Source organism: Mercenaria mercenaria, chromosome 17, assembly GCF_021730395.1.
Source record: "Mercenaria mercenaria strain notata chromosome 17, MADL_Memer_1, whole genome shotgun sequence".
Taxonomy (NCBI): Eukaryota; Metazoa; Mollusca; class Bivalvia; order Venerida; family Veneridae; genus Mercenaria; species Mercenaria mercenaria.
The window spans coordinates 26,939,150-26,965,109 of NC_069377.1; the positions used below are offsets into that span (position 1 = coordinate 26,939,150).

A 25,960-nucleotide genomic window follows, 5' to 3' on the forward strand; every position below is an offset into this window, starting at 1 on the left:
TGAAACTGGCTGAAGAACTTGTCTCATTATATATAGCTTGAAAAAACAAATATATATATTATATTTTACGTCCGTCCCCTCGTACAGTAATCCCCTCTCAATGCTATCAGTTATGCGAAACATATACATCAATAAATTAAGTTATTTACTATCCCCTCACCTCCAGTCTTTTAAAGGAGCGGGCCGTATTGCTTTGCATATGTCGGTCAACTCGGCCGGGTGTAATGAAGTATTTCGACCCCCATAGAATAACGACCGTCCGGTCATTATTCTATAGAAAATTTGACTCCTTTCCTGTAAAATATTGACTCCCCTTATAAAAAAAACTGACTCCCTTTGAAAACTCTATAGAATAACGACCCCCAGTCATTATTCTATAGAAAAAACTGACCCCTCCAAGTAAAATAATGACTCCCTAAAGATGACTCCCTTCGACATTATTCTATTTAAAAAAGTTACTCTTTCCGTGTAAAACACCGGCTCCTAAAAAGACTTTCGACGGTAATATCTATTAAAAAGTGATCCCCACCAAACCTAGCGGACAATTTTACTAGATCTACAACTCTAATACCCTCCATCGCCAATAGTTAACATTTTGATTGTACTACTACTACTGGTGCCGCTACTTCTATTGCTATTACTAAATGTACTTATTCTTCTTCTTCTACTACTACTACTACTTCTACTACTACTACTACAACTGCTACTACTGATACTACTATACCTGCTTCCACTAATACGTCTTGTACATCTACCTCTTCTTCTCCAGCTGCTGTTGTTGCTGTCACTTATTCCTCTGCTGCTACTGCCACTACCACTGCCACTGCCACTACTACTACTACTACTACTACGACTACTACTACTTTCTATTGTTGCCGCTACCGTACTTTACTGCCACTGCTAAGTATTGCAACTTCTATTAATACTAAGTTCTATGCTAGCAGTTTCTTGTGCAGTTTTCTTCTGAAGAATAACTTCATGCCGAAGTTTGCAGGGATTTTTGACACTGGTGTGTTTTGTGAACGTATTGTGAATTGTTATTTTCCTGAAAAAAATGTATACACCAAGATACAGCGTCTAGAAATAGAATCCCTTTTCCCGTTGCGGAATGCTCTGATTTCTGTGTCAAGTGATGGTATCTGGGGCTAATGGTCAAACGGAAGGACGGACGGACGGACGAACAAGGGCAAATCTATATGCCCCCTCCCCCGAGTGGGGGCATAAAATGCAGCAATTAGGCCTTAGATACATGAGTTATCACTAAATTTGACCAAATGACCGGGGGTCGTTTTTTCATGGGAGTCAATATTCTTCGTGAGGTTCAGTTTACTTCACGTGGGGGAGTCATAGTACTATGATCTGGAGGTCATAATACTATGACCGGGGGGGTCACTTTTTCTATAGAATAATGACCGGGGGGTAATTATTCTATGGGGGTCGAAATACTTCATTACACGGCCGATATAGCTAACTGCAGGCAGCGCGAACGGTTTCCGCGCCGTAACTTGGAAATCAATTAACTTATAACATTCAAACTGGGCTTATGAAAAGTAGATGACCTCTATTTTAATGGCGGTTCATAGGTCAAAGGTCAAGGCCACATGGGCCTGAAAGTTGATAACTTAATAACTTGAGAACCACATGATCGAGAACCTTCAAACTTAATTGACACCTATTGTGTTTTGGGTCAGTACGTCAAAGGCCAGAGTCACAGGGGCCTGTCCGCTTAATAACTTTATAACAGCTTGATCCAGTAGAGCATGATTAGTCTTTTGAAGTAGATGGCACTGACTGTTTTTGGGATCAGTAGGTTAAAGGTAAAAGTCTCGGGGCCTGAAAGTTGAAAACTGTTGCCGCTCAATAACTAGAGACTTAATTGTCCCAAACCCTTCGAAGTTGATAAGATGATTAGGCTTAGAGTGTAGATGGCCCGTGTACTCCCTCACCCCTTTGAAAAAGCTGGGGCATCTTGCTTTGCACACGTCCGTCGGTCTGTCACGTACGTACATAAGACTTGTGTAAGTGATTTATAAATGAGTTATACAAATGAAAGCAGGCATGCATTTTCTTCCAACATTTAATATTAACTTATGTCATTGTGTATTCATTTCAAAAAGTTCGTTATCAAAATAGGTCTAATAATATTAATTGTAAGTTCAAAGATAACGTATAGACATATTTACTTCCATCACTTGGATAGGTAAATCGAAAATTTTAATCATATTTCTTTTTTTTGCAAATTTCTTGAAGGTATAATTTTCACATCTTTAAAACAATAACAACGTCAGAAACAACTTAATGAGAAAAAATTTGAACAGGTTAGCAATTTTGAACTTTATTTTTCAACTTTGATTCTAACACATTTGGCTAATTAACTGAGCAGATAGCATAATGTATTGGCATGGAAAAAAAGTATTGGATATAATTGGATATAATAAATTATATCAACTAGGAAATATTTGAATTTCTTTGTAACAGCCATGTGTTTTTCATCATGATGAAAGTGATTAATATGTACCGCTAGGGGGAGTGAGAGGGGGTGGAAATCTCTGCATGGGATTTGATATACAGAAATTGCATCATTTTTATTAATTTCCGTTACTACCTTCACATTCTTTGAGTATATTGGTGTATTATAACGTATTAATATAATGCCTAATTGAGCTATTTAAGACAGTGGACCTGTAATGACAATCGGCAGTTTCCATTTGTTTACATATCATAGTACATGTATGCTATTTCGGCATCCTTCGGACATCACAGAGAAATGCCCAAATTGCATCAGGAGAACAGGTATTTGAGCGGACAATACCGGCCCACTGTGTTAATAGTTATGACAAGAAACAACATTTGAACAAAAATCATAATTCGTTTATTTCATAGCTACTTGTAAAATGAGCTCAACATCTCAAACATCCTGTATAATAAATGTCTTAATATCATGTTATTCACTGTTAATAAAACTCTTATCATTAGTAGCACTGAAATATCTTTCATTTGTGAATGCCGGATTTTACATTTTACGTGTGCCTGCACCGCAGTTGAGCTGTGTTCATGAAGCCAGTTGCGCTCAAACCCATGACCCAAATGTTAAGTGAACGACACAATAACCGCCGCTAGACTGTTCGGTCTAATATCACACATAAAAATCATATGTCATTTTGCAGCTTTTCAACTTTTTTACGGGTGCCCCTCCGTGCATTAATTTACTCATGGTGGCCTTCAAGGTAGAAGCCAACTGGATGGCTTCCTCACATGAAAGAATTATACACTCCAAGCGAGGTTTCAAACCAACATAGCGGTGAGGAATGATTGAAATAATACATTATCATTATAGCCAAGTACGCCGACATTTTGGCAGATTTACACACCTTGACTAATAAATGTACGGTGGTATGTTTAGGACATGCATTTATTTTTTCTAAGATTAAATTCTTACGCACGACATCTTATCTTGAACGCACGCCATCTTATCTCGTGCGCACGACATCTTATTTCGATCGTTCGACATCTTATCTCGTGCGCATGATATCTTATCTCGAGCGCTTGACATCTGCTCTCGTGCGCACGACATCTTATCTCGAGCGCTCGACATCTTATTTCGATCGTTCGACATCTTATCTCGTACGCACGACATCTAATCTGGAGCGCATTACATCTTATCTATATATATCAAGGCCCTTTGTGTGTATCTAGGTCATCAGTCAAGTAGATAAGTAGGGTCCCGCAAGTAGAGATTTTCAACTTACTTCGACGCGGACTGCGGACAGCGGACTGCGTACTTACAATAGGGATTTTCTAAGATATTTAAAGGTTCGCAAGAAAAAAGATACTTATAGTATATATGTTTCTTTTACCTATATGTGTAGTTACTTTTGCCTTCATTGTAGGAATTAGTGTATTGTGGTATAATTATCTGCTAATACAATACATACGTTTGAAAATATATGAATAGTGAACAGGCTACATTTAACACATGTAATCGCAATTTTCAGATGTCATACTCTATTATTTTTAGTTCATGTCACATTTAAACGAGTCGGCTACATAAATGTCTACATCTAGGATGCCTCTAGATTCAGCTTAATACTCTGTCGCATTTTACTTGCCTTTAGTATGTTCTTCAAATATCCGTATGCTTTAACATTTTGTTTTGATATTGAGACATTTCTTCTGCGCGACGCTAACGACTTCGAATCCCCAGTGCAACGATAATACTTCACCTTAATATGTTCATGAATTAAAAAAGTCAACTTGAAACATGAATTTGAAGATAACGGCGATTCCTATAAAAAAACAACAGTTTGGGTTTAATTTGTGTCCGTCCATACGGTTCCTAGACTTGTATTTCCTAGCAACAACATAGGAAAGTCAGTAAAAATATTATTGTGAAAAAAATTGATACATTTTGAATAAAACAAACGTCCGTTTAATTTTTGTTGCATAGTATAAATACCGTGTTCTCGTAGACTTCTGTACTGAAAAAGTCATTGTTTGTCATTAATTTTGATAACTGTAGAATGTTACATAAAATCATGAGAAGTTTAATGAAATATCTTAAATGATTTAGTTCAACACTTTGTCAAAACATACGGGAAGTTCTCATACATTCATCTTTCATCCCTGTCGAAACGAGATCCGATATATTACCATAATTTAGCGGCAACATCCTGAATTAGTTATGTATCAACATGTTTGAAAATTAAAAAATAAGAATATCCACTTCATATTAATATAATCTGATATCAGATTTTGAAAAATGATCAAGACAGGCTCGATCTTGATTACTGAGATCACGCCAAGACTGAATTCCTGGGCTTCTGTTTTCAAAACATTTTGGGTCTCAGTTGAGTTTGATAATGAAACATTGTCTTTGATATCAATATTGCATGTTAAAATTTAAGATTTAAATTCATGACTATTTTCAAGTGACTATTCAGTATGGATTGTCTGTCTCGACTGGAATTTAATCTTTAAGTACCATCAAAACTAGCTGTCATCATTTCAATCTAAAACCCAGCTGAGACCGAAAATTGTTTTGTGAAGAAAGGGCCTGTGAAGCGTCAAAGGTCAAAATTCCGATCATATTCCAAAAATGTTTTATGGCCAGTAAATGCATAGAATTGTCAACGAGATTATATTTTTGAATTCGTCAACTCCTATGACGCCATTTGAGCAATTCTGTGTGGTCATTTGATACAACAAGCTTTGAAGTCGAGACTAGCCTTTTATCATTATTTACAAAGCCTTTTTAGTCGAACACATGCAAAAAAGGGGTATGTGTAGATACTTGTCTCCAGGGAACTTGAACAAAGATTTAAACTCACGAAAACTCAAGGTCTATATTGGTTTAAAAATTCATGATGTAGCCATCATGAATATCATGGTAGGGTGACCGGGAATACTGAATGAATTCAGTATCGTATTAATTTGAATTTGTAGGGTTTGAAATAGTTGAGAATATATAATACCACGCGCGGCATATTTTTACCGCGATGCATTACAATGTCACGCATCGTACTGTGCATATTTAAAATTGTGCGTCGTACAATAGCATTTCAGCGTCGCGCGTGCTATAATACGAAAGCTCATGCTCCATATACACTATATACATTTTTGATACCAAAAATGTTGTTGTGATCCCCTACCGTAAGGGTCTGTGAACCTCTTGCGGCGCAGGGGAAGAGTGTCTTTCTCCTCACCAGGTCATTGGTTCAAATTCTGGTTTATAGGGTATGTTGATCGTTGAATCAACAGCCGTTTTCACTGCTAGCGAATACTAGCTAAAACCTCACGAAATTGACAGCAAGCATATAAATAAGTTGTAGCACTTCAAATAAAAAAGAAGTTTGCGATACAGATCTTGTTCATAAATACGGTAGTCGAAAGATTTGAATATATACATTAATCAAAAAGCGATATAAAAGGTAAAAGCGTGAACAATTTTAAAAATGCCCCCACACTGTTAAGAAAATATATTGGTAATTCATATACAATAAAACGGATATTGATAAATCTTATAGCTGTCTTTTCTCAGATATTTTAAATGAAAACATTATTACGGCATTAGAACCGGATGCTAAATATGCAACTGTTCAGTTATGCATAACTTCCTCTTACACAGTTTGAGAAAACCCCTATAGTAAGTCCGTAGTCCGTGGTCCGCAGTACGCGTCGAAGTAAGCTGAAAATCTCTAGTACAAGGTCATCCTATCTTCAAAATTAAACGAACATAATTAATGATACTAATTGCATGTAAGAATAGCAACAAATCGCAGTTCGACAGATAGTTTCATTTGCAAGTCATAAAATTGCATGCATGAATAAAGGGGAAACGGGGAAACTTTATGATAAATGTGCGACTCAGTTTTTATTTTGTCAAGGACTTAAATTTATTCCTTTGCGTCATTACTGATTTTTGTTGCCTTTCTTTTTATCAGTATGTGTATTTGAATTACTACCCTGCAAACACGTGAAACGGTTATAAATATAACCGGTCACCGTGGCCTTGTGGTTAAAAGGCGTCCGCCTCGGGATCGGGAGGTCGAAGGTTCGAGCCCCATGGGGAGCGTTCGTCCTGGGGATGTTTGTCATGAGACTCGTTCCGAAATGGCCGGTTCGTAAGCCGCGAGCTAGGTATATGAATTGTTACCGACTTTTATCCGCCTGGCGCCTGGCATAATGGTAGGAGTTGGGAGGTAATTGGTATGCACAATAAAGGTGTCTCATAAGCCAAATTGGCTGGCTCTTTCAATAGGGGTGACACTGTAATAAACCAGACCTTTACCTTTACCTTTTTATAAACGAAACGACAGCAAAAAAAGTGACAGTCGTATGTTTCACTGATGATCTGAATACACACAAAGGGCTAAAAGGGCTTTGTTGTGAAAAAAGCTGTCAGTGCATTTTCATCTTTTTAAAGTACATGTATATGTAAGTCATAAACAGGTGTCTACTATCTGTTTTTGAATATTCTGTCTTATGAACTTTTATGAATTACTTATTATTATATGTGATAGTATTTAAGTTTGTGTATTGTTTTTACATTTTGAGCAGTTTATTTATATATATTTATGATAGGCCAACATGTGGTGTGAAACTACATCATTTACAGAAGCATTTTTTAATTATTTTGCATTAGTCTAAATGTTAGTCAAATTCATCTTTATAAATCTCATTTACCGGGAATTTCTTTACATTCCATGAATTTATGCTATATTTACAGGTTTTTTTGGCCCTCCGCTCACATTATACATTTTGAACTATTTCTTTGTACACTTAAACAAATCTGTCTCATACATTTACATGTGTCATTATGAAATTGTAACATTCCGTCCACCATGTACATTTATTTGAGAAATATATTTATTCTATCTTTGTTGCTTAAATATGCTTTTGTGCAGTTTATTCTATATTTGTCTATTTTCCATGCCTATGACTGAAATAATGCACAAAGGAGCAACTTTTCCTCTACCTTCAGAAGTTTGAAAGTCCCTGTTTGACCTATAATTATGTCGTTTAAAATTAAGGAAACATTTCTATTTTTTTTTCCAGTTGTCAAATAGTAAGCTTATCTGTGCAAATGCAAACAGTTTAATATAACTATGTTCACAAATTTTCGAGGGCTGAGCTTATATCTTGGTCTTTATTTATGTGTACAATTACAATATAGTTCCATGCTCAGCCCTTAGTATGACTCATCGTGACAAATGTTGCCCATTGAAAGTGCACTTTGTGATTCAGTGTACCATTCCTTCCGGCAGGATTTCTTGGACTTTATATAGATCTAATATTAAATAAATAAAAGTCTTGACATTTATTATGTTCCCCTTCGAAGGAGGGGTATATTGTTTTGCAGATGTCTGTCGGTCTGTCTGTCGGTCGGTCTGCATGTAGACTAATCCGTTTCCGGATGATAACTCAAGAACACTTGGGCCTAGGATCATCAATGTTGGTAGGAAGGTTGGTCATCACCTGCAGATCACCCCTATTGATTTTGAGATCTGTATGTCAAAGATCAAGGTCACAGTGACCCTGAACAGTTAAACGGTTTCCGGATGATAATTCAAGAACGTTTGGGCCTAGGATCATGAAAGTTGATAGGGAGGTTGATCATGACCAGCAGATGACTCCTATTGATTTTGAGTTCAGTATGTCAAAGTTCAAGGTCACAGTGACCCGGAACAGTTAAATGGTTTCCGGATGATAACTCAAGATTGCTTGGGCCTAGGATCGTGAAAGTTGATAGGGAGGTTGGTCATGACCAGCAGATGACCCTATTGATTTTGAGGTCAGTAGGTCAAAGGTCAAGGTCACAGTGATCAGGAACAGTAAAACGGTTTCCCGGCGATAACTCAAGAACGCTTGGGCCTAGGATCAGGAAAATTGATAGGGAGATTGATCATGACCAGCAGATGACCTCTATTGATTTTGAGGTCATTTGGTCAAAGTTCAAGGTCAGATTGGTCAGGAACAGTTAAACGGTTTCTGGATGATAACTTGAGAACGGTTGGGCCAAAGGTCATGAAAGATGATAGAGAGGTTCATCATGACCAGCAGATGACCCCTATTGATTTTAAGGTCAGTAGGTCAAAGGTCAAGGTTACAGTGACCCGGAACATTTAAACCGTTTCCAGACATCCAGACAGGATCATGAAACATGATAGGGAGGTTGGTCATGACCTGTAGATGACCCCAATAGATTTTGAGGTCTGTAGGCTACAGGTCAAGGTCACATTGACCCGGAACAGTTAAACCCTTTCTGGACGATACCTTGAGAACGCTTGGGCCTAGGCTCACTAAACTTAATAGGAAGGTTGATCATGACCAGCAGATGACCCCTGTTGATTTTGAGGTCAATAGGTCAAAGGTCAATGTCACATTGAACCAGAACAGTAGAAATTTTGTTTACATTGAGCAAATAATGTCTGTTCCTTGTGCAATTACTGAATGCATCAAGGAGGGCATTTCGTGTTCGACGAGCTCTTGTTTGGTATGTATCCTGGAAAAACTCAAGTTCTAAGGTTTAGCTTTAGCTTTTATTCTAATAGTTTGGTTTTGTTGTTTTGAGCACATCATTTTAGAAGTTAGGAAACATTTTTTGAAACTTTATTTTTTCCGGTTGTCACATGTTTCATGCTTGTGTTAGAATGGGTTGTGATAGACTGTCTAAGGTCACTTGTGATAGATGTTTTTGTTATGAAATGTAGAAAATAAAATATGACTAGAATAAAACTTAAATGAATTAAATCTTGTTGTTTTCATAATGGAATTTTAACGGTGAAATCGCACTGAGTATATGCATGTATGATTCTTGATGATTATCACAGACCTAGGAGCAGGGGAATATGGGGCTGGGTTCCCGCAATTTTAAGAGTGTGGGAAGGGGACTGCATAATTATGCTTTGGCCCCGAAGTTTTGATAAGAAAACTCTCAGAAATAATAGTAGGTAAAGGAAAAAGATGCCAATTTAAAAGAGCATTTAGATGTACCGATAAGTTTTTGATACTTGTCTATTGCAAATAAGAGGAAGAACTTTTTATTGTCCAAAATAGAGGTGGGTTAGGCGGACCAGTCCGCCACTGGCCAACTGAGATTGCTCCTACGCCAATGAGTACTTAAACACGGACGTATTTGCGTTTTTGTTTGTAAGGGAATCACCTGATGGGGATAAATCATCAAGTTCTACGACTTTGGAAAGTGGTCAAGTTAAAGAATAAGGTTTGGTGCGCACTATAAACTAGTTCAAACTGCAAATGTTGTTTGTCACTGACGTCACTGACTGTTCAAACACGGTGATCACCATGTTACATTGTCAAATTGTTGTACATTATGTACATTCGTATAAGTTTCACTCATTTATACATCCATATACTTGCTGTGTTGGGTTTCGTTCCGAGAAAGCTACGTTCTTGGAGATTCTTACTGGATCTTTGCCCTTTTGTTAATTCCTTATGTTCATTACTTGCAGAGGTAATGAAAGAGCAACACCTTTCGCACCCTCACCTCAACCACCCACAAACACCCCCCCCCCCCCCCCCCCCACACCCACACACACCAACGCAGGTTCAAACAGAACTCTGTAATCACAGAACATTGAATGGGTTGATATTAAATGACAACACCGAGTCAAAGTATGAGAGGACTAAACGGTCGCTATACGAGAATAAAAATCCACATACCAAAGAGTTACACATAGCTTTGCATCAGTTACACATAGCTTTGCGTCAGTTAAACATTGCTTTGTGTCAGTTACAAATAACTTTGGATCAGTTACTCATAGATTTGCACCAGTTACACATAGCTTTGCGTTAATTAATCATTGCTTTGCATCAATTTATCATTGCTTTGCGTCAGTTTCACATCGCTTTGCGTCAATTAATCATTGCTTTGTGTCAGTTATACATAGCTTCGCGTCAGTTAAACATTGCTTTGCGTCAGTTAAACACAGTTTTGCGTCAGTTATACATAGCTTTGCGTCAGTTACAAATAGCTTTGCGTCAGTTATACATAGCTTTGCTGATGTTGCATATAGCCTTGCTGATTCTTGCCACTGCCTCGCTACAGTTGCATTGGTCTGTAACTCGTTTTATATTGTTCATTATTGTGTGTGTGATAAATAAATAAATTGTTCATTATTGTTCCGGTCACCCGCAGATGAATGGAGGATACCACTTGTATCTAATGATAGTCTGTTGTGTACTGTGCCGTTTGCGAGATAGTAAAAGTGTAATGCCACTTGTTATTGCCTCTCTACCTCGACAGTGCTTTGCCTTGATTCATGGCTCGTTGCAAGTCTTTTATTTTTATTACGGTCATCCGTAGAGTAATGGAGGATGTCACTCGTTGGTCATGTTGTCTCTTGTGCTGTGCGGTAAAACCATTGGCAAAAAGTAAAAGTGTAATGCCGCGCGTAATATCTTAATTTTTCTTTAGTAAAAATTGCATTTTCTGTAGAAAATGCGCTAGATTTTCTTCTGGTTGGCTTACTTCTTTTCCAGGATCTAGCTGGTTACCCGGTTAAATTTTCTGGCTGGCTTGTCACCCAGACTGAGTGGCTATAATAATCCATTTACATAAAATATGATAAGCGCGTTTTGATATTTCATTCATATCTGACATAGAGGGTCTTTTGAGTTTTGAATTTGGCATTTAGCATAATGAAATAAATTATGTATATTGCATGTATGTTTCTGATATATATTTTGTTTTGAAAAAGGTCATTAGTAGCTAAGATTGCACGATTTATCAATGTAACCAAATTGGTTGCTAGATCTAGATACTGAATACACATCTTTCTTAAGCATTTCATATTTTTATATTTACGCTCTTTTTATTTTCCAGTTGGATGTGACTTACATGTTTAAGGTAGTGGCCCCTCAATTCCCGTGTGATTATGTTTTCTCTTAAGTAGTTTGACATTCTGCGGACATTCTACCTAAACAATACTCCAAGTGCATTTTCCGTAAAAAAACGGAAAATGCCGAAATATCATTTGGATGTAGTTGCAGGTTCACTACCTTGAAACATAATAACCTATTAATTAGTATTTATTGCATTTGTACATATGTCTCTTATCTTGCTTTGTTTGGCCGGATGATGAACTTTTTTTTGCTCTAAATGGCGATCAAATTACATTTTGTATCCTCAAGTTAAGTTATCAATTACCATTCATTTTTTTGTGCTTTACTGAGATAAAACGTTTGTTATCACAGTTCAGTTTTTTCTAAACAATTCGCATTTTCTAAATCATTGCTTTACGATAAATACACGAGTCCAACATGACGCCAGGCCCTTCCGATATATTTAAAAATTTTGTTTCATATATTTCATTGAGCATAAATTAACCACAAATTGGACAATAGCTGTTGTTTTCTTTTTAATTTCTGTGTAGTAAGTCTACTCTCACAGGTTGTGTTGCAAAGTCACAATAAATACTCTAGTCTGTCGGGCCGCTATGATGCTGGATTTAAAACTTTCAGAGTAATAAAATGAAATTTGATGTTTTTTCCGACTGATGAATGCAACAAAATGCAGAGGGGAGATACCTTATTAAAGTTTATTTTCGGTAGACATGTGTTATATTTGCTCTTGACTACTGTATCAATAAAGTTATTTGGGACATGATATTTATAGACTCGTTCTTGAAAAGGAAGTAAAATTAGTTTAAGATTCACCGTAACTACACATATTGTTTATTTCTAGCTCATCTGAGCCAAAGGCTCATGGTGAGCTTTTGTGACCGCTCAATGTCCGTCGTCCGTCGTGTGTCCGTCAACATTTTCTAAAAAAATCTTCTTCTTGAAAACCACTGGGCAGAATTACAACAAACTTCACAGGAATGATCCTTGGGTACCCCCCTTTCAAAATTGTTCAAAGAATTGAATTCCATGCAGAACTCTGGTTGCCATGGCTACCGAAAGGAAAAACTTTAAAAAATCTTTTTGTCCAAACCACAGGGTATAGGGCTTTCATATCTGGTTGTAGCATCATCTAGTGGTCCTCTACCAAGATTGTTCAAATTATCCCCCTAGGGTCATATATGGCCCCGCCTGTGGGTCATATGGTTTATATATAGACTTATATACAGGGGAAACATTGCAAATCTTCTTGAACAAAACCACATGGCCTAGGGCTTTGATATTTGGTGTGTAGCATCTTCTTGTGGTCCTCTACCAAGATTGTTCAAATTATCCCCCTAGGATCAAATATGGCCCCGCCCCGGGGGTCCCAAGTTTTACATAGACTTATATTGGGAACAAGTGTTAAAAATCTTCTTGTCTGAAACCAAAAGACTTAAGCCTTTGATACTTGGTTTGTAGCATTGTCTTATGGTTCTCAACCAAAAGTGTTCAAAATGTATCCCTTGGGTGAAAACAGGCCCTGCCTTAGGGTCCCAAGTATTATATAGACTTATATAGGAAAAAAAAAACTTTAAAAATCTTCTTGTCTAAAACCACACGAGCTAGGCTTTTGATATTTGGTATAATGCATGGCCTAGTAGTACTCTACCAAAATTGTTCAAATTATGCCCCTGGGGATAAAAGAGGCCCCGCCCCGGGGTCATTTAGTTATTATATTAGTTATATAGGAAAAAATACTTAAGTAATTATCAGATCCTATTTCCAAGTCTGATTAATTATAATTACCTCATGATCCCAAGTAATATGATGTCGATTGACTGTGATCTTGACCTGCTAACCTACTTTCTTGTTTTTTAAATTTAAATGACATACACAGGTTTGCACACAGATCGTAAAACTGAATTTCATTGACCATAAATGTGACCTACTGACTTTTTTAGCATCAGTTTGACATTTGAAACATGGAGCTCATATGACTCAGGTGGGCGATCCAGGGTCATCATGACCTTCTTGTTCTAAATGTCTTTTCATTTTACACACATTTATCTTCGGTGTTTCTTTCAACGGGAAGTTATTTGTCGTGTTGTGGACTACTTAGTAACAATTATTTGAGCAAAATTAACAGAGACATTTTATCAATCTGAAATTCAACACTAGTTCAAAGTTTGACCTTAAAATATCCTCTAAATATGGCAGTATCGGATATTAAGGTTGCTGATTTTCAAGGTTCCATATCCAAAGGTTCAGCAGAGGACTTTGACCATAGATGTGAACCATGTTTGGCGATTGGTCAGCAAATAGAAGCTCATGGATTTTGTGTGGACTGTCAAGAATACCTGTGTAAGAACTGCTTTGCTTATCATCGAAGAACGAAGGCCTCAAAACATCATCAGTTGGTAAACACAGATAATATGGATAAACATGCTATTATCAAGAATGAGTCAGACGAATGCAATGAGAAGTGTCAGGTGCACAAAAAGGAAGTGATTAAATTTTTCTGCCCAAAACACGAAGCTCTCGGCTGCAACGATTGTATTGTCCTGAATCACAGAGCATGTAACATTGACTATATACCTGATAAATGTGCAGGTATTGGGGACAGTGCAGAGTACGGAGAGTTACTAAGGGAACTTGATCAGAAAGTGAATGAGGCTGATAATATTATAAAGCAGGCCTCACTTAGAGAAAAAGAATTAGATTACTGCCATGATAATCTGCTCAAAGAAATTACAATGTTTCGCAAAGAGATAAATGATCGCCTAGATCAGCTACAAAAGCAAATCAAGACAACAGCTGACAAAAAGATCTCCATAGATAAAATAACGGTAAAGAAGGTGCTTGAAACGTGTTCAACTACTTCTTCGGATATCAAACAATTACAGTCAAGACTACAAGATTACAAAGCCTCACAGCAGAATGGACAACTTTACATTACAATGAAACAAGCTAAATCCAAATGTAAGACAGACGAATTAAAGGAGGCAGACATATGTTTAGAAAAGACAAACATGCAATACATATTTGAGCAAAACCAAGACCTGAGAAACATGCTTTCAAGACAAAATGCATTTGGACAGCTCACTCACTCTTCTTCCGTGGTAGCTTCAAAGAGGATGAAACCAATTAACAAATTAACCCACAAAGAAAACATCAATATGAATACAAAATCAGATCCGATATTTGGCTGCTTGATCGCAGGATGTGTTATTCTGTCCTCTAACAAAGTTGTGGCTGCTGACTTTCTTAATGAGAAACTGAAAGTTGTTGACATGAAAAATAAAGCTGTAATAGAAGAGACAACACTTTCTTCAAAACCATGGGACATTGCAGTAGTACCGCAAGACCATATTGCTGTGACATTGCCAGACAAGAAAGAGATCCTTATACTGACAACAGCTGGTAAACTGTCAAGTGTCCGCAAATTTCCAGTTAAAGGAGAATGTAGAGGTATAGCTTATCATAAAGGTCATCTCTATATAGTTTGCAGTGATTCGAAGTGTGTATTTATTATAGATATACAAGGTAACGTCCAGAACACAATTTTACTAGATAATAAGAGATTTGATAACCCACACTACTTACTGCTAAGTAAGGATCTGAGACATATCTTCATCAGTGACGAGGGTAGCAACAGTATCGTCAGTATAACATTGCAAGGTGATATATCTGCGGAATACAAAAAGAAAGATTTTAAAAAGCCACGGGGAATGATGATGCTAGACGATGGATCCTTGTTTGTGTGTCCCGGTTTGGGAAATCACAGCATACGTCGTATCTCGAGTGATCTGAAGCAATGCCACACAATGATAGATAATTTGTCGTCCCCGCAGTCTATGTGCTATAATCGTGATCAACATGAGGTCTATGTCGGATGTTGTTCTAATCGGATGAATGTGTTGAGTGCAAAATAATGAGTTTCATGACTCAGCATACATGTATATGTGGATGATGCAAAAGTACAATATTGTGCTATTGTTTCATATGCATTCTTTATATGTTGAAACCATGTTAAAGAAATGGATGTAATAAATCTAGACATTTAATCCCAAATAATTAGAAAAAAAATTCTGTTCATCTGCTTACACAATAAACAAGAAGACTGATAGATGAAACTTGAAGCAGTACGTTTAACTCTAACTGAATTATTAATAATATTATTAGATTATGATCTGCATTTCTAGGGTTTTTTTATTACATCCACCATTTATGTTGTATCTATTTAAGAAATAATCGTTTTTCAGGGGCGGATACAGGATTTTGGTTAAAGTACTTTGTGTTTTAGGGCGCCCGGGGTAACTTCATTTTCACAAGTTTGTTATCCAAAAAGGTCTGATATTAAAAAGTACAGTATCATACTGAGTATGGCTAAATTGTTTTCCATCCATCACCTGGACAGGTAAAATAAAAACTCATTTTATATATATTTTTGAGGCAAAGTTCTTGAAGCTCTTGTAGTGATGAAATGTTTCAATATTGTTTTAAATTTTCACACCTTAAAAACTATAGCTACAGAAACAATTTTATGAGAAAAAAGCTGAACTGATTAAAAATCTTTAACCTTGTTTTTTGACTTTGTGCTAACACATTTGGCCCATTTACTGAGCAGATGGCATAAAGTATAGACCTGGAAAAATCTACTAGATATAATAATTATGTGAAGTAAGTGATAAAATGCTTCTTTGTTACAGCCATGAGATTTTTATTTAATCATCATGTGGTATTTGTGATGACAGTGATCAATATGTACCACCAGATGATGTAATTTCTGTGTGAAATTTGATATACTTAAACTGCATTGTTTTGTCAGTTTCGTTTGCTACCTATAGAAACGACGAGTATAATTAAGTTGAGCGCATTTAGTAAGAATGTGGATCCGTAACGACAATCGACAGTTTCTGTTTGCTCACATATCATCGTGTGCTATTTTGGCACCCTTCTGTCATTACAGAAAGTGTTGTGTTTTTTTTCATAACAAATAGCGACTGCCGATATTTCACTGGAGAAAACATATTCGAACGGAATATACTGATTGTCATTACGGGTCCACTGTGTTTATAGATATAACAAGAAGCAACATTTGAACAGAAATCATAATTACTTTAATGATAGCTACAGCTTGTCAAATGAGCGCAAACATTTCAAACATTCTGAACAATTAAGGTCTATAGTTCATGTTTTAGTGAAAATGAAACTCCCACCATTTGAAACAGTAAATTGTCTTTCAATAGTGAATGCAAGTTCAAATGTTCACGCATGGCTGTACCACAAGCGAAAATATTGCATCTAATGTTCATTCTGTGAAAACAAATCAATCTTAAATCGAAACAAACAATGTCAAATATTCCCTATATATTAATTTCTGTCTCTTGAGAGTTATATGTAAAGATGTATTATACATTTATGTAATTAAAACATATTATGATTATAACATCTTTTCATTTTATCTTTTTATCTTTCTGATTACCTTGATATATGTAAAATGGTCATAACATAAGCTATCAGCAAATTTAAACTCCTGAGTATGTAAGGTCTAATTGGGTTAAACGTCACACCGACACAATTGAGCCGTGCCATGAGAAAACCAACATAGTGGGTTTGCGACCAGCATGGATCCAGACCAGCCTGTGCATCCGCACAGTCTGGTCAGGATCCGTGCTATTCGCTAACAGTTTCTCCAAATCCAATAGGCTTTAAAAGCGAACAGCATGGAGCCTGACCAGACTGCGCGGATGCACAGGCTGGTCTGGATCCATGCTGGTCGCAAACCCACTATGTTGGTTTTCTCATGGCGCGGCTCAATTATTTGTCATACTCTGACTTTCCTACTGTTGTTTATGGAGGAAGACCCTAACGACCCCTGCATTATGTATGTCCCGTTTTTATCTTTTAAATTAACAGTGTTCTGTTCCTGAGTTTTGGCAAAGAAATGGTTTGCTTTTAGTGATTTTTATGAATTCACTGTTTTGCATTGTTTAAAAGAAAGTCGCTTAGAGTACAGAGTAGATTAGAGAGTATCTTATTACGCAACTTTAGTGTAAGTTTCAAGTGAATCGGGAAGGTATTGATAAAGCGATATGCAAAAACATATTTCATATTTTTCCCAACCCGGAACAAAATTGTTGTAAAAAACAAATACATGCTCTTAAATACAGATTTTACATCTTCAATATGTTGTAAATAGATTTCTTAACATTTTTGTAAAGTTTGAGGAGGACATGACAATTTGTAGTATTAAATAGAGAAATCTTGGAAAATGTTACATTTTTCTAGTCAATTTCTTGGATGACGAGAGCAGACCAATGAAAATAATTTATTAAAAATATTTAGAGATATTTTTCAGGACTGACATTTTACTGTCATGTCAAGGATGTCATGTTCTTGTTCTCTCGTAATCCTTATAACGGCCCTTAGAGGCATACAGACACTAAATAGAAAAATGGCGCGAAAAAAAAATGGTAGTCGCACAATGGCGGATTCAAATAGTCCACAGATTGTTTGCTCTGTAGAGCTACTTTCCTTACTTTTTTTCCTTTTCTTTTTGCTAAAATCACTAGACAGATTTATGCTTGACATGTAGGTAGCATTTTCATAATGAAATAATAACATGACAGAATATGTCATGGAAACTTAGATCATACACCACCACTACAATTTTGGGTCTCATTTTTAGCTGATTTTGTAGTTTGCATGTTTGACTGAAAATATTTTTCTTTCATCAAACATGTATGGTGACATACTTCTGCCACGAGATAGCTAGGTAGCTATCACGAAAATACTGTAAACTTTCCGAAAAACTTGTGTTTCTTTCTCTGAAAACATTTCTGAGCAAATCATATTTTCTAGATACAATGTATTTCATACGGAAGCGTAGAAGGGTCTTTAGTTGTGAGAAAATGTTTCCTCATGTGTAGAAAATGAAGGCGAGATTCCTAAAAAAATATGGTTTTGTCGCGTTGAAATTCTAGCTTTTGCTTGGATTTTTTAAGCAACTTGACATAAATCTTCGTACAAAGAAAGAAACTTTTTTATTTTTCGTCTTATTATTGTCGAGAAGTTTTACATAATTATATCGCGGAAAAACTCTTTGCGCAGTACTGATAAGATATTTACGGAAGCTTATTAGGGCCTACAGTTGGTGACATGTTTTGTGCTAAGTCGACTTGTCTTTACTCGCCTAGATAAGATGTTTTACACATGTCAATAAAATTTATTGACAAAGATTAAAAGTATAGAGGTAATGCAACTTAACCTTTCGCGATATGCTCGATGTTTTTCTCTTTTCGACTTCACTTTTCTCGATATGCTCAATGTTTTTCACTTTTCGACTTAACTTTTCTCAATATGCTCGATATTTTTCTATTTTCGACAAATATTTAATTGAAAAAAAGTATACATCGTGATTTTCGAGATAAACATTGTGAGACGGATGTACAGACAGACAGATGGAGAGTAAACCTATAGTAATCTCCATATTTCCATGTATTCACATACCAAATTACATTAACCTAGCCACTATAATTTTTTGTCATCAAAGGATCCATATGGGAAAACTATATTTTGACTATTTCTGTTGCCATAGCAACATGAATTTTAACAAAGTGTTGTTCATAATTTCATATTGCCCTCTATTCACATACAAAATTACATTGATCTAGCTAGTATCAAAGCTTTGATAGTGTTTGATATATTTAGTCGAGCTAAAAAGGACAATCATATATACTGAATGGGAGGGAGGAGGGGAGGGGGCGGGGGCGTGTGGAAGTGCTCTTTTGAAATTTCACATGTTCATACTGAAATAGTGCTAGAAAATAAAAAAAAATAACTGGGGGAGGGATGTCACCCTGGTGGAGGGGGTGCAGGGTGTCGGGATGCGGGGAACTGTTGTTTTGAAATTTCACATTTTCACATGTTTATATTGAAAATATAGCTGAACAATAGATTTTTTAGTTGGGGGTGGGGGGGGGGGAGAGATCACCTCAGTGTGGGGAGGGGGTTGTGATGTGGGGGGGGGTGGAAGAGGGGGAAGTGTTGTTGTGTTATTATGAAATTTCACATGTTCATATTGAAATATAGCTGAAAAATAAAATCATAAATGAAACAATAATTCTGTGCAGACAAGACCACAAATTAGACAAGTTTTGCCCTTTTAGGGGATATAACTCTCGAGTCAATCATGGGATATGCCTGGTTCAAGAAAGGAAACAAGATCTTTTGGTGGTAAAAGTTATGTGCAAGTTTAGTTAAAATCAACTCACAAACAAGAAGGGTTTTTGTAACAAAAACGCATGTCTCCCCCAGCCTCCATGATTTGTTACAGTGACTATTTGTGCCAAGTAATTTGAAAATCCTTTAAGGGATTTAAACAATACAGCCCGGACACGATTTGTGAAGGACAGACGGACGAACTTACAGGATTTGTGGGGTAATCCCTTATATTACCTATTATCTTCCTTTGATCCTTTTAACCCCACAATACTATTTTTTAACCCCCCAATACCAATTTAACCCCAGAATGACCACAACTTCAGAATGTCAAATTCAACAGAAACGCTAACCCCAAATTTACATGTGGGCACGTCGGGACAGACAGACGGACAGACAGACAACTCGGGGGAAAAACAATATGTCTCTCTAGAATATTTCTGGCGTAGACATAATGAAACCATCACTGTGCAGACAAGACCAATATAGGCAATTTTTTAACCTGACGTGTATAAATATCACGTGACATGCATAATTATATCGCCTTAAAGTAAACGTTCTCGAGAAAAAGATGTAACAAGTCGAGTAAATTATGTTGAAATACCAAATACATTTATCTTCTTGTTATGTTTCTTGACGACTTCGCTGAAAGATCTAGTTAGACGTGTAGAAGTAATTGCATTGACAAATATTTCACGCAATTCGATAAAAAAGTATGCGTAATGATTAAAAACATTTACGTATAACGTATTAATTATCACGCCTTCATCAGATGTTTTTGTTCAAAACGAAAAGACACAAGTTCACCTGACGCGAAACTTTTAGATAAGTGGAGGCCCTAATAAGCTTCCGTAGATATTTGCCTTTCTCGCCTAAAAATACTCGCGTTGAAGAGATTATTTCTAACATCTCGACTTAAGCTTGTTGCAAAGAAAAACACTCAGTTTAACATTTTGTACATTTTTAATCGAACATTTTTCAAATTAAGTCACACGTTCAATATTTAGAGCTTTTACACTTTAACATTGCATTTGCTTTTTTTATCCTCCCCACAGGGTATGGATAAATTGGGTTGTTCGTCCGTCCGTCGTCCGTCTTTCAGTGCGGTTGGAGCCTTATTTGAGACACAATTTGGAGTTATAAAAATAAAATATAGTAGAAATTTTTATTGCTACAAGGACATGCCACCTTGAATTTTTAGTCAGATTGTCTGAGAAAGACAATGTTTATCGCCCTTAGTATATTTATATATAATACAAATTTAGTGGTTTATTCCAGTTTCCGTCCATCTGAAGCCATGCCCAAGATGTAGTAGAAATGCTAACTGTGGTAAGAAAATGTGATCATGCTTATTTCAGTCAGATGAAGACGAGTTTATGTCCCTTGTACTTAAATACATATAGTTCTTATAAAGTGTTTTATTGTTTTTCTACCTCATATCTAAGTGCCATTTGGAAATGCGGCATTGCACAAGAATAATGCCCTTTGTAATTTTATAATGTTAACTATAAAGGGCATTTGTTTACAAATGGGATGTTCCATCCAAATTTTGTACATATCAAGCTTTTGTTGAGTGAGGCACGCATTCTAGTCACCGGGGTCAATAATAATGCCACCGTAACTGAAACTTGTTTTCGCATAATAATTAGATAAGCATAACAAACCTGCTAAATGTGCAGCCTTCAAAGAGAACAATGTACTGTATTTTCGTGCATTTTTGGTTCCTTGGTACCTTGGGTAAAGTTCATTTATACTAAATTATAGGCCAAAGATTCAGTCAAAAATTGGAAGCATGGAAATCTACACTCGAGTCTGCATTCTCTATTTTCAGTAGACCAGTCCGGAAAACACTGCGACCTGATTATAATTATCAAAATAATATTATAAGTGCCATCAGACGAGACAGTGCCCTTGGTTATTCTTAATGCTGAATAGTGGAATTGGGCACATTTGAGGAAGCTAGAGCTGTCAATGGAGTGTTTAATGACTCTGGTTTGGTGTCACCTTTTAGACGAATTGTTGCTATAAATTGTTGCTAAACATCTCACTTTTCGAACTGTGTCATATCGAAAGGCAAAATGCATTTTCCACAAACATTTGTCAAAAAGACTGAATGATTTCATTAAACGAAAACATAACAAATCGATTCGACAAAAACATAAGCATATTAAGAAAAGTCTAGGTGCAATGTCCATAAGATTTGTATATTTGTGAATTAAATTAATTGACTTATGCTACAATATCTGATCAAAGTGAATAAAAATAAGTCAACTTTCGCGAACGTATCATCAAATGGAGACCCTTCTACGCTTCCGTAATTTCATTTGTTTCCTGAAAATATTTTAGCGCAAAGCTTCGCGCTAAGTGCTTGAAACTGACTCGAGATACTTGGTAGCTATCACAATAATATTCTAAACTTTCCAGAAACAGGGGTAGTATAGTATGTCATCAACAGGTGTGCGCAACACTTCCCGATACACCATATTATATCGCATAACATGCATTTATGACAAATCAAAGCCTTGACGGGTGTTCTGTTATGGTAAACAGATGTCAGTGATACCTTGATTAGTTATCGGAATCAAAACTTTCCAGGAAATCAGTAAACTAAAATTTCGCCTTCCCGGTTCACAAGCTGATTTGGTGTACTTCCCTGCTCACCAATTTCTAGCATGTTTAAAATCGGGATGGCGCTCATGTAATTGTGATCACGCTTGCCTGAACGTTCTTTTAGTTGGAGTAACTAATTGTAAAAGTGCTTGCACTAGATTGTCCGTAAACTTCATTTAAGCATTTGAAGATAATATTGAAAGAACGAGGCACATCTTGAACATTATATATACATGTATACTATTAAGGTGCACGTGTATGATATATGTTCTGTAATTTCCATATACTGTATTTGTTATTTTAGCATTATGAAATAAGAAAAAGGAGACAACACTTCAAGTCTTCATCAATGGAATTGTCATTATATATGTTAAAATTCTTGCTGGGGGATTAATTTGCATGAATGACATAATTGACGTATTATATTCGGACAGTTGAGAACATCCTCTAACGGAATTACCACAGACAAGGATTTCAACTAGGTCTCCGTACCAAACACAACCATGTCGGTTGCTATTTGAAGGTATGGATATCAATAACTGATTAATTCCAATGATTTTACAGTTGATAAATCTTAATCAGAGGACTTCAACACATCACAACATTTAGTTTCCACTTAAGGTATTAGACCCGTAATAGAGTACCTCCTTTTTGAAGAGTACATTGTATTCAATTCCTACAATAAACCTACTTTGACTGCAATTTTCAGCGGTGCGTAGGTTCAAGCCCCATTTGGACTATTTTTTCCCCTTTTTTTCTACTAAGTTTTTAATTCTTTTAAGACTTATTATTGATTTATGGTACAAAAGCGGAAAATTTTCATTTGATAAGCGATTTTTTGCTGTTCAAAGTGAATGTACCTCTGAAACAGAAGGGGTAGAGTTAGACATCTTTAAAAATACTGAGTTACATGCGGTAGAAGTTCTCCATTTTGCCTTCACTCTTTAGATTACATATTGTGTAAAAATGTAGGTAGGTTTCACTTCTGCCCCAAGGTTATTTTTAAATGTAGTGGGCAAAATTCAAAACAGACCCGTAGGATTCGACCTTAATTTTTCAATGTTGGAGTTAGAATTCTGTCTCATTAAATCCGTTTACTTGAGGCACCCTGGAAAAAATTATATTGACAGTTTCATTTTGTGTTGTATAATTGTTTACCAATATGTTGATGTTTCTTTTATCAGAATAAATGGTAAAATGAATTATCTGCAAACGTTTTGGACAGTGGCCATCACTTTGAAATTCGTCTCTACTTGAGCTTGAGGAAATACCATAAATTAAACAAAATTTATAAAAAAAAACGGCACGGTAAAGTTGTTAAAAGATTGCAATACAGTGCGAAACATGGTCAACTTTAAGAAGATACCAAGCAAATGCCATTTTTTAACATTAGTATTAGGGGTCCAATACCTTAAATAGAAAGTTTTGAAAGTATTTTGGAAACCATTAGTTAACTTGTTACTCTAATTATTCGTTAATGATAAATATATATGGTGTATCATCGAAAATGGTCGAGTATTTTGGTGTTGATTCCGAATTTGAGGCAAGACTCGATGAGACAAATAAGAACATGCGTTGATAATATCATGTTAACTAAAGAAAAATTATATAATTAAATTACTATCATTATTATCATGTGCTGTTATTTTAAATGCACAACCACGTGTTCATCACAACTGCTTGGGAAAAATGAGAAACGATTGTACCGCGCCAACGAAATGTTCTTATTAAAGGGGCTTTAGCTGTGCGCTTGGAAAGAAGAAGAGTGAATGCAACTGAATTTTAATTACCATTCAGTAGAAAGGGACATCGATTGAATCTACACAACTGAATTGAAAGTGGTTCACGATTTAAAAATGACAAATGTTCAGATTTTGCTGGCAAATCTTAGTGCACATGTTAAAACTCGTAATGAGCTTGAACAGTGGTAGAGCAATTTTACTTGCAATGTAAATTATTTTACTTTTCTTAAACTGTTCAGTTGTTGAAAATGTTATTGTATAAAAGATTATTTAAATTTAGTAATTTTATTGTTTTTTTTTTTTATTCAAACCCTTACACAGTTGAAGCCGTAATTACGCAAACATATGCACATACACTTCCAAGACATAGCAATAACTCATTTCTCTTGTTATCAACTAATGTTATATATTTACACAAATCAACGAAAGTAGATTTATTACTTGATTGTAGCAATTCTAAAAATTATACACAATTATATGAGTATAATGATAACGTTACATGAACTTTGGACGTAATTCCTTATAAACTCAACATTTAAGAAAATGAAATTCACCTTCAGTTTCATTAAGATCGCATAACTGACAAATTCGTTCCACATTTTATGTTCTAATCTTCTTCGATCAAGATGTAGTGTACATCTCTACGTCGCATTCTCAACAATTGGTAATATTTAGACACGACAAGGAAACCTAAAATAATCATAAAACTTCTGTGATAATTTTATTGTGAAAGAAAAAGGTAATTTACTATCACATATTCTAAAATGCACAATACCCTAAACAACATGGCTATTATGAAATTAAAGGTGTTTTATTTTAAATGGCCGTTTGTTTTCATCCACACAGTTTTCTGTGGAAAAAATGTCAAAGAATATGTCTACATATATAGAGGAAGGAATAACATGGAAAAGAAAGCTCTGAATGTTATTGATAAGTTACCGTTAAAACCAATTATTGCCTTGATATACACCTTGTACATGTTTTTGTATTATGAAAATTATAAAGTGGTTGAAGAGGAGATACACTGCCTATGCTTCAAAATTAACAAAAATCAGAATATAATAACTCTCTTGAAACCATCAAACTGGAAAATGTTGAAGTTTTGCGCAACTACACTTGTAATTCTAGTAACTTTCATTAAAATCACACAAAAAATGATACAGTGGCAATATGTTTGTATAATCTATGAACGTTTATTGACCGAAACATAGAGATAACAAGAATATCTACACAATGTTGTGTTTTATCAGTTATGAGCATGTGCTGTCAACTACATTTTATACAAAGTTTGATGCTGCTGTTACCTTTCATCAAAATCTGTCAAGTGGTATTTAGAAGAAAGGAGAGGCACTGACAAGACTCTACGATTTCAACACAGACAGACGAGACAAAATGAATAATATTTTTTTATGAAAAAAAATCACAATTGTTTGAAGGGCATCATAGTCACGCAAAATCACATTCAGTTTCGTCTACAAAAGCTGTTCATGGCTAAATATAGTTCGGTAGTGGTCACACGTAATAATGAGCTGTTTTAAACGGTGTCTGCACATATTGCTACATACTTTCAGGAGTGAGTAAATCTCAAACAACGACTAGATCTACGTTTGTGGTCTTCATTTCCGACAATGTTCACAAACATCCACAAAAAGTGGGTTTTTACCTCTCATGAACAGACTCAATCAAACTGAGTCTGCTATTATTCTTTTTGGTTGCATTCTTTGCATCCAAAGGAACTTTTTACAGATTTTATTAACTATCACAACAGCAATCTTTAAGTGCCGTGTGGCGGCTGTAAAATGTCTCCCCGTACTTGGATTCAGTGATGTTATATTTTCTGGTCCTTTGGGAGCATGGAGTCCATTCAACATATGCGTAATAGAGTTCCGCTTAAGCCGGTGCTAGGGGGCATGAGAGGTGTTGCACATTTCATTACCTCTCATGAACAGACTCAATCAAACTGAGTCTGCTATTATTCTTTTTGGTTGCCTTCGTTGCTTCCAAAGGATCTTTTTACAGATTTTATTAACTATCACAACAGC

At 35.9% G+C, this 25,960-nt stretch overlaps 1 protein-coding gene across 1 annotated transcript; it reads left to right on the plus strand.

Moving 5' to 3' along the window:
• The first annotated feature begins 13,553 nt into the window (after positions 1-13,553).
• On the plus strand, positions 13,554-15,275 carry LOC123535886 (uncharacterized). The gene has a single exon (XM_045318643.1). The coding sequence runs from the start codon at positions 13,554-13,556 to the stop codon at positions 15,273-15,275; it is 1,722 nt and encodes a 573-aa protein (XP_045174578.1).
• Positions 15,276-25,960: the final 10,685 nt, after the last annotated feature.

Bases quoted from the DNA above. Each gene is read 5' to 3' on its own strand.
- LOC123535886 (XM_045318643.1), top strand. From the start codon at position 13,554: ATGGCAGTATCGGATATTAAGGTTGCTGATTTTCAAGGTTCCATATCC.